This window comes from Ananas comosus, linkage group 21, assembly GCF_001540865.1.
Source record: "Ananas comosus cultivar F153 linkage group 21, ASM154086v1, whole genome shotgun sequence".
NCBI lineage: Eukaryota > Viridiplantae > Streptophyta > Magnoliopsida > Poales > Bromeliaceae > Ananas > Ananas comosus.
Window position 1 is genome coordinate 4,042,134 of NC_033641.1, and position 9,772 is coordinate 4,051,905.

Below are 9,772 nucleotides of genomic sequence, written 5' to 3' on the forward strand. Positions count from 1 at the left end.
GTGGGTTTTAATTAACGTTTCAAAATAATAGAAAATTGTTCAAAAACAATCCACATTGTTTTGAATTCCATTGTTTTGAAAAACCCAATCAACATCAAAAAAGAAATTAAATTTAAAATAAACGACGAGGGTGGCTCTGATACCACTACAACATCGAACCAGTTACTGACGAATGAGTAGACATCCACGTAACTTGTAACATACCGAACTTTTAAAACTTTTAAGTTACGGTGTACATTTGGTTGAAAAGCCATTTGAATGGTCCCGGTGGAGTTCGGTAAAGTTCTGGAGCAATCGGGCGTTTCGGTGCGCGTAGGTGCGAAAACGGAACCCGAAAGGTTATGTTGGACCATGGACTAAATCCAGCATTAGCGTGGATGAAAAGATGATGAAAACATGCTTGAAAACAAATTTGGAGAGTTTCGGTTCGATTTGAAACGAATCGGATGTCAAACGAGCGAAAACGGAGCGAAAACGGTGAAAATGCTGAAAAATTGGCTAAGTCCTGAAAAAAGGGCTGTGTACCGGTGACAAGATTTCGTGTACCGGTACGCAGTGTAAAATCCGAGAAGATAGCCCTCGAGTTTGGCTGTTGCACAAGTCGTGTACCGGTGACACCAGCCCGTGTACCGGTACGCGGGGGACCCGACAGCACAATGAAGTCTACTGCAAATAAAAATAGTTGGGGGGCTTATTTGCAATTGTGGCACACTCCATATGTTCCCAAACACCCCTTCACAGCAGCAAACACCTCTCTCCCTTATTTCTTCTCCCTTTCTCTCTCTAAAAGCTCTCCACCAAAGCTTAAAGAGAAGGAGAAGAAGGTCTTGAAGGTGGATTTTGAGGGTTTTGGAGGATCAAGGAGCTCTCCTTCATGGTCGACTTGGAAGAGCTTAGGCTAAGGTGAGTTATTTCGCAAGAATACTTCTAGGGTTTAGATTTATATCCTAAGATTTAGTGTTTTGGACTTCTTGTAAGACTAGAACCTCTCTAGAGGCTTGAGCTCCATGAAAATCTATGGAAGCTTAGGGTGCTCTCATGGTGATCACCTAGGGTTTGTGTTAGATGCCTTAGAGTTGGTCCAATTAGGTTGGAAATGATATTAGAGAGCTTCTTGGGTGGTTTTAAGCTTGATTATGCTTAGCAACAAGATCAATCCCAATAAATCTCATTATGGCATTGTTAGGGCACCAAATTTGGGACTTTTGCCTCCGGGTGTTTTCGAGGTAAATTAACCTTGTAGAAACCTAATTGGGGGTATAACGAACGCGTTGGTGCGCTCGGTTCGACAATCCGACGAGTGTACGTGAAGTTATTGACGAAACGGTCTGTTTTGGTACAGATAGCCGCAGCACGCGGGATAGACGCCCAAAAATCATGAAAATGGATCTCGAGCATCGTGGTAAAGGGGAATAAACTCCCGAACAGACGGATCGCGGATTGGTGGCCGTTCGGGTGGTCGCACAAGAGTTCGGGCCAAACCGGGTCACGGGTGCCGCGGGAGGCCGATTGCAAGTGACTACAAGCAATCGGAATGCGAGTTAAGGTGGGTTGTGCTTACCGAAGCGACTAGGTCGCCTTTATGTCTAAGCAAATTAAGAATCCATGTTGATGCATATAGATGTAAATGAAGCATGAAAATGATGCATGTTAATGTAAATGCCAAGTAGAAATGCGTAATGATATGATGCAAGTTACATAATGCTAGATGAATGCATGAGTTAATTGTTACATGAATGCATGAAAATAATGTTATAGTAATAAGTTAGAGGTAATATGCATGTTGATAAATTATGGAACATGTTGGATGGCATATGAATGGTTGGCATATATATGTAGACATATTGTGGAATATGATGAATGAGTGCATGTTGATTTATTGCAGAATATACTAGATGAATGTATATTGACATATTGTGGATTATGTTAAATGACACATGCATGTTGAACTTGGGTCGATAAACTCTAGGTGAATTAGAGAACTCGACATTGGAAAACAATGACATATGAACTATGATATGTGACGTGAACAATCTATATATATTAGATCGAGTGGCATATGATTAGTATAGTGGAAACACTTATGGCATGTTGAACACTTAGAAAACAAGTGTGGCATGAGTCCAAGAATATAATAGTGTATATGACACAAGTGATAGTAAAGAATGCAAAGAAAAGAATGATGGAAATATTATGACATTTCAACCCTAGAGTTAGGGTCATTTGAGCATAGTCTTCCTAAAGTTAAGGAATGGATTGAACTTGACATCCTCAAGATTTTGAATTTGATCATTGATCATACTCACCTTTAGTCCTTGCTCGAGGTTGTGGTAGCTCCNTCGACTCGAAATTAGGCTCGCTCGAGCTCGGCTCGAATTAATTTCAAGCCGAGCTTGAGCCTAGATTTAGGCTCGAAATTAATTTCAAGCCGAATTTGAGCTGATATAAGCTCACTCGAGCTCGGCTCGCTTCCACCCCTAGTCACCCTAGCTCACATTTCTTGCAATTATTTTGTATTTTGAACTATTGCATATGTTACATCAAATTTTAGGTAATGTTATGTAAAAATTAAACTATTGATTATATAATGTCGAGAATTTCAATCGGCTCGTTTAGAGCTCGAGCTCGNGACTCGAAATTAGGCTCGCTCGAGCTCGGCTCGAATTAATTTCAAGCCGAGCTTGAGCCTAGATTTAGGCTCGAAATTAATTTCAAGCCGAATTTGAGCTAACATAAGCTCGCTCGAGCTTGGCTCGTTTCCACCCCTAATTTGATTGCATCTGACATGAGGCCGTGCATGGACCACACGCACATGGTGCAAGGACCACGCGCCATGCAAGCACGTAGTTTGCATGTGGTGCTTGTGTGCGACGCAGCTGGGATGTGGCTATGTCATGCGGTTGTATCGTGCAGAATCATAATTTAAATTTATTTTAAATTTTAAAATTTTAATACATGAGATGTATTAAATCATTTTAATAATTTCTAAGAACGAATTGTGATTTTTGAAAGAGATAAAGATTTCTTTTTCAAATTAAAGCGAAACCCAATTGTTAGGAGCCGAACTCGCCTTTCTTTGATCTGGTCAAAGATCTTCCTCGGGAAATGTGTCACGATGCGGAGCGGCTACGATTAATGACCCTCAAAGTTTGCACCCTTCGACTGGATTAAGCGATTCGACTGACGAGGAATCGGATCAGCCGAGTTCGAAAATCTCTACTGTAGTTCGGTTTGGCTGGATGAGCCGAATGTACTGACTGAACAAAGACTTGGGTCGGCAGAAGAGCCGAACAGATGGAATACACAATGACTGGTCGGCTGAAAGAGCCGAATGCCTTTATATATATTGAATGTAACTTGTAGAAATAGTACAACGGTCGAGTGTGCCTGAAGGCATACAGACTCGGTTGATCTAGCTAAGATTCTACTCCTAGAGAAAAGCAGTAAGTGCGGGAAAGTAAAGGATTACAGGTAGACTACTCCTAAAAAATGCGAGAAAATCGCAAAGAAAATAAATGTGGTCTTCTGTTCTCGGGGAAAAGACCTCTTCTCAGGGCGTTATTTGCCTATTTATAGCTCGCCCATGTTGAGATTAGTTATTTTTCATCCATGATCAGCCACTCTCCCTATTTTTTGTGGCTACTTCCAGCCGATCGGAACCGCTTGTAACCGCTTGCGGTTACTGTAACTTCCCTCAGCCATATGCGGTACTTCTTCCAATTGTAACGACCCAGCCCACTAGCAATAATAACTCGTTGGGCCTAGCCAACAGCCCAAAATGCTTAAGCCCAGTTATTATTACTAGTGTCTAAGTCTCTTATAAAGACAATGACAACCCCTTTCCTATCCGATGTGGGACTATTGGGGTGTCACAGAAAATATAACGATCCAGCCCACTAGCAATAATAACTCATTGGGCCCAACCATCGGTCTAAAATGCTTAAGCCCAGTTATTATTACTAGTGCCTAAGTCTCTTATCAAGACAATGACAACCCCTTTCCCATCCGATGTGGGACTATTGGGGTGTCACAGACTCCCCCCCTTAAGGCCCTGACATTCTCGTCAGTCCAATCACACACAGCCCAAGATCACCAGGCGATGTGAGACTCGTCTCGCTAGCCCGTCATCCAGACCCTGGCTCAGCCGAGACTCGCCACACATGTCCAGCTGGTGAACCGGCTCTGATACCAAATGTAACGACCCAGCCCACTAGCAATAATAACTCGTTGGGCCCAACCACCGGCCCAAAATGCTTAAGTCCAGTTATTATTACTAGTGTCTAAGTCTCTTATAAAGACAATGACAACCCCTTTCCTATCCGATGTGGGACTATTGGGGTGTCACAGAAAATATAACGATCCAGCCCACTAGCAATAATAACTCATTGGGCCCAACCATCGGTCTAAAATGCTTAAGCCCAGTTATTATTACTAGTGCCTAAGTCTCTTATCAAGACAATGACAACCCCTTTCCCATCCGATGTGGGACTATTGGGGTGTCACAGACTCCCCCCCTTAAGGCCCTGACATTCTCGTCAATCCAATCACACACACACAGCCCAAGATCACCAGGCGATGTGAGATTTGTCTCGCTAGCCCGTCATCCAGATTCTGGCTCAGCCGAGACTCGCCACACATGTCCAGCTGGTGAACCGGCTCTGATACCAAATGTAACGACCCAGCCCACTAGCAATAATAACTTATTGGGCCTAGCCAACAGCCCAAAATGCTTAAGCCCAGTTATTATTACTAGTGTCTAAGTCTCTTATAAACCTAATGACAACTCCATTCCCATCCGATGTGGGACTATTGGGGTGTCACACCAATGCTCCTGGTGTACATAAAAATTTCTATTCTTAAGGAACAGTTGGGTGGAGTACCGGTGTACCACCTGGCCGCGCCTTATTGGCCCAACACCAATTAATTAGAATTCGGATTAGAGAATTTTATATTGCATGAATGTGATGTGTGTGAGGTGATGATCATGGATAGCAACCTTGAGATGTGCATGTATCATGTAATGATCTATGTGAATTGATGTAATTTAATAAGGACCCAATGTTAGAGTTTTTTTCTTTTTCTGGGTGTCTGCGCATACCAATTCAATTATGTAATTTGGAAACCTGCGTGCCTCATTAATTTTATGGGTTGTAAAGTTATTGTTGCAAAATTTATAAAGGAAAAGGGTAGTTTAGGTTCTATAGGGATTCGTTGAATTCAAGAGTTGATGCGATGCGTATCAAGTTTGGACCTGATGCTGATCAAGGGAGAAGACGAGTTGATCAACTCCAATCCGATTAAGATGCAGAATAAGAAAAGTTTTTCTTGTGTGTAATACCCTTATGACCTGATTCTGGCCTAGCGGCTCAGGTTCGAATCAAAAAAATCAATAATCATCATCGATAGTTATTTATTTATTTCTTATATGCGATATATGTATGTGTATTATCCGATGGTTTGCATGAGATTTAAATTAATAATAAATTAAACTGATGAGACAACTAATCTCTCTAAATAAAATATTAAGTTAATGGTGTTATGAACCCATTAGTGGCCTTCTACTGTTGTAGGGTGTGGGTGTCTCTTTTGTGTTGACTGATGCACCCGGATGCGGGGATCGGTTGCATTAGGAAGTCGTAACCATTCTATTGGCATGAGATGTTATGCGGTTAGAAAGGGGTTGAATCCAAGAATCTGTCAGGATGAGGATTCAATGACATTCTTATTTGCACAATGAACGGTGGGTCTAACTTAACCAGGAGATAAGGCCAAGAATAAGAATTTGTCAGGATGAGTCCTATATCTTATAGAGGTCAAAGATTAAATTGCAATTTGCTTTAGAAGTATTGAACAAGAGTTGTTTACTCATTTGTTTTCTTATTGCCAAGAATCTGTAAGGATGAGGTAGTGTGTAAACAAATGGGACTGCAATCCCCACTAGAAACTTTTTAGCGAAGTTTCCATTTTCTCCGCTCAGGGAGTGTGGAGATTCGTCAAATTAGTGGGAGGCACCATTTAGATTTAAAGACCCTAATCAAATGAATTATGATTAAGTTCACAACTAATTAGAATCTTAGCCTTCTACAGAAAAATGGCTGGTTCTAACCTACTTGCCAAAATACTCGATACTAATTGCTTAATTAGACCGAATTTCATCGATTGGCTGAGAAATTTGAGAATTGTTCTCAATTCTGAAAAATTAGCCTATGTTTTGAACATAGAGGCTCTAGCGGTGCCCGAAAATATAACAGCTCAGCAAAGAGTTGCCAGAAATAAATGGACTGATGATGATATGAAGGTAAAGTGCTATATGCTTTTGAATAATGAGTTGGAAAGCCAATATGAGCACATGGAGAGTACTGCTGATATTCTGCTCCATCTCAAGGAGTTGTATGATGAGCAAAGTCGAACAACTTGCTACGAGGTGTTGAAGCGATTGTTTAGGGCTAAGATATCTGATGGTCAGTCAATCAATAATCATTGCTTGGCAATGATTAAAGACATTGAGGAGCTTGAGAAGCTCAGGTTAACTATGGACGTAGAACTCCAAACGGATTTGATCTTACAGTCCTTACCAGATTCATTTTCCCAGTTCACCTTAAATTTTCAAACAAATAAAATTACTTGCACTCTTGCTGAGCTACTGAATATGGTCACGGCTAAAGAAATGCTGAAAGTCAATAAGGGGGTTAGTTTTGGCTATTGAACGGACTTCCTCCAAAAAAAAGTCTAAATGGAGAAAGAAGAAGCTTGCAAAGAAGCCAAAGACTGAACCTGTCAAGATAATTCCTAAAAAAAGGCCGCCAAAGGAACTTGTTTCCATTGTTAAAAGGATAGCCACTGTAAGAGGAATTGCTCAGACTATTTGGCTAGCCTGAAAGACAAGGTAAAGGACAAGACTTTTGAAGGTATGTCCGAGATTCATGTCATTGAGACTACTAACTTATCGATTTGTTCTACTTTCACATGGGGCATTGACTTTGGATGCAATTCACATTTATGTATTTCAATGTAGGGGCTAAAACAAAGTAGAAGAGTTAGGGATGGAGAGCTTACCCTATGCGTTGGAAATGGAGCAAGAGTTGCTGTTGTTGCCACGGGGACTTATCCTTTATGTCTGCCAACAGGAATAGTCTTAGAACTTAGAGATTGTCTTTATATTTCTAGTGTGACTAGAAACCTTATTTTTGTTTCACGTTTAGTATTGGTGAGTTATAAGTTTTTTTTTTGAAGTAAACGTTTGTTCAATTTATTTGAGAAATAATTTGATTGGTTATAATTCTTTAATAGACAATCTCTATTACTTACATATGGATGTTAGTATTAATACAGTTGATAATGGTATGAATAAGAATATCATTGGTTTCAAAAGACCAAGAGAGGAGGTAAATAAAACGAACTTGTGGCATCTTAGACTTGGTCACATTGGAGTAGATAGGATTAACAAGTTGGCTAAAGATGGTATCTTAGGGTCATTACCCTCTAAACCATACCTGACTTGTGAATCATATCTTCACGGAAAAAAGACTAAGTCTTCCTTTGTTGGACAAGGAGAGAGAGCTATCGAAATACTCACCCTAATACGTACTGATGAATGTGGACCATTCGATGTGTCTGCTTGGGGGTGACTATTTCTACTTTATTATCTTTACTAATGATTACTCATGGTATGGGTATGTGTACTTAATTAAACACAAGTCTGAAACCTTTGAAAAGTTTAAAGAGTTTAAACAAAAAGTAGAAAAGCAAATGGCAAAATAAATTACGACTCTTCGATAAGATCGAGGAGGGGAATCTCTTAGTACGGATTTCCTAACCTACCTCAAGAATAATGATATTGTCTCTCAATAGATTCCTCCTGCAACACCAGAATTGAATGGGGTGTCTGAATGGAGGAATTGAAATTTATTAGATACGGTTCGATCCATAATGAGCTTTACAGATTTACCTAATCGCTTTGTTATGCACTTCTTACGGCTATCTATATTCTGAACAGAGTGCCTTCCAAATCTATTCTGACCACACAATATGATAGGTGGCATGGTATGAAGCCAAGTTTCACTCATATTAAGATTTGGGGTTGTCTAGCTTATAATTAAGAAATTAAAGATGGACAAGTTAGAAAGCAGATAAGTCAAGGGTAGATTTATTGGATATCCCAAATAATCACTTGTATACTATTTTTATCTCCCAGAAAGCCATAATGTGATTGTGAGCCGTCATACCTTTTTTCTTGAAAATAAATTTATTTTGGTTGGAGGCAGTGGTAGGAAAATAGAACTAGAGGAGAAAGTCTGTTTATGATCGAGTATTCCAAGAGCCCTCCCTGATAACTCTATGACACCAGAGGTTACACCACCACCTCGCAAGTCAAGTAGGGTCTCACATCCTCCTGATAGATATATAGGATTATTTATAGAGGAGATGGATGGAATGATCCTAATGAAAGACAAGGACCATAGATGTCACGCCCCGCCATCGTTGCACAGTGGAGGTTATTCGGGCACTAGGTTATGCCCTCGTGCAAAATTATATGATGTTGTTTTTTTCTGGTTGAAATTCAACATATTGATTTTGTTACGCCTTGGATGAATAGTGGAAACTCTGTTCGTTCGGTGGTCTGTGCACGCACCTACATAGCCTCGCTGTGCAATGGGGTGAGGCGTGACAGATTGAGATGGTATTAGAGCGAGAATGAATCTAGGAGGACCTAGAAAAGCTTAGACTTGGAAAGCCTTAAGGACTTAGGCTCATGAGTAGACGTAACTTGTGGCAAAAGTCGAATAATTGCGTCAAAGTATGTCTCCAATAGCTTCTTGGAGGCGAACTGAAGGTGTTGCACCCACCGGTAGATGGTAGGTCCACGGGATTGGTGGACGGGATCATACTCACATAGTCTGTATTTTGGCTTGTGGAGATCATGAATCTCAAGTCGTGAGCTCCGAAGTATCACACGATAGCGGGCGAGGGGCACGATGGTGCCTCCCTGGCAGACAGCCAAGGTGGTGGCTCGGGAGTGAAAGACCTCCTCCCCACATGGCCGGCCAAGGTGGTGGCTCTGGAGTGAAAGACCTCCTCCCCACATGGCCGGCCAAGGTAGTGGCTCGGGAGTGAAAGACCTCCTCTGTAAGGAATCAGAAATCTTGAAACGCGAATTCGAACTTTGATCGAAATTGATCGAAATTGAGTTTGGGACGCTTCGGAGAGGCCGAAGGCGTCGAAAATGCATAAAGTGCATTGGAAAGGGCCTCGGAGAGCAAGCTGGTATGTTCTGCATACTTGCAGAATTTGCTCTCGGGGACCGGTCCCTCCCAGGGACCGGTTCCCGTAAGCTTGGTGAGTGGCAGAAAAATGCTGCACACAGAATGGCTCTCCGGGTCCAGTCCCTCAAGAGTGAAGGACCGGTCCCCGTATGCGTAAAATTGGCAGAATTACTCTGCCCGCAAAGTTTGCTCTCGGGGACCGGTCCTTCTAGGGACAGACCGGTCCCCGTACCCGAAAATGCCCTGGGTTGGGCTATGCATAACTTGCATTATGGAGGGGGTTTTCAGCAATTGTGCATTATGAGGGCTACTTGAGGGCCATCCCTCTCTCTCTTTCCCTCATTTCCCTAACCCTACACCAAAAACACTCTCTCTCTCTCTCTCTAAGCTCTCATCCTCTCTCTCTAGAAGGTGAAGAAGAAGGAGGATTTGGTGGAGATTGAAGCCAAGGGAAGGATCTTCATCTTCATCATCATCTTCTCCACCTTGAGAGCAAGCTATAGAGGTAA

At 41.6% G+C, this 9,772-nt stretch overlaps 1 protein-coding gene across 1 annotated transcript; it reads left to right on the forward strand.

Moving 5' to 3' along the window:
* On the forward strand, positions 6,092–6,706 carry LOC109726774. Its single transcript, XM_020256567.1, has one exon. The coding sequence runs from the start codon at positions 6,092–6,094 to the stop codon at positions 6,704–6,706; it is 615 nt and encodes a 204-aa protein (XP_020112156.1).

What these genes read in the sequence shown, in the direction of transcription:
- LOC109726774 (XM_020256567.1), top strand. Translation starts at nt 6,092, where the DNA reads ATGGCTGGTTCTAACCTACTTGCCAAAATACTCGATACTAATTGCTTA.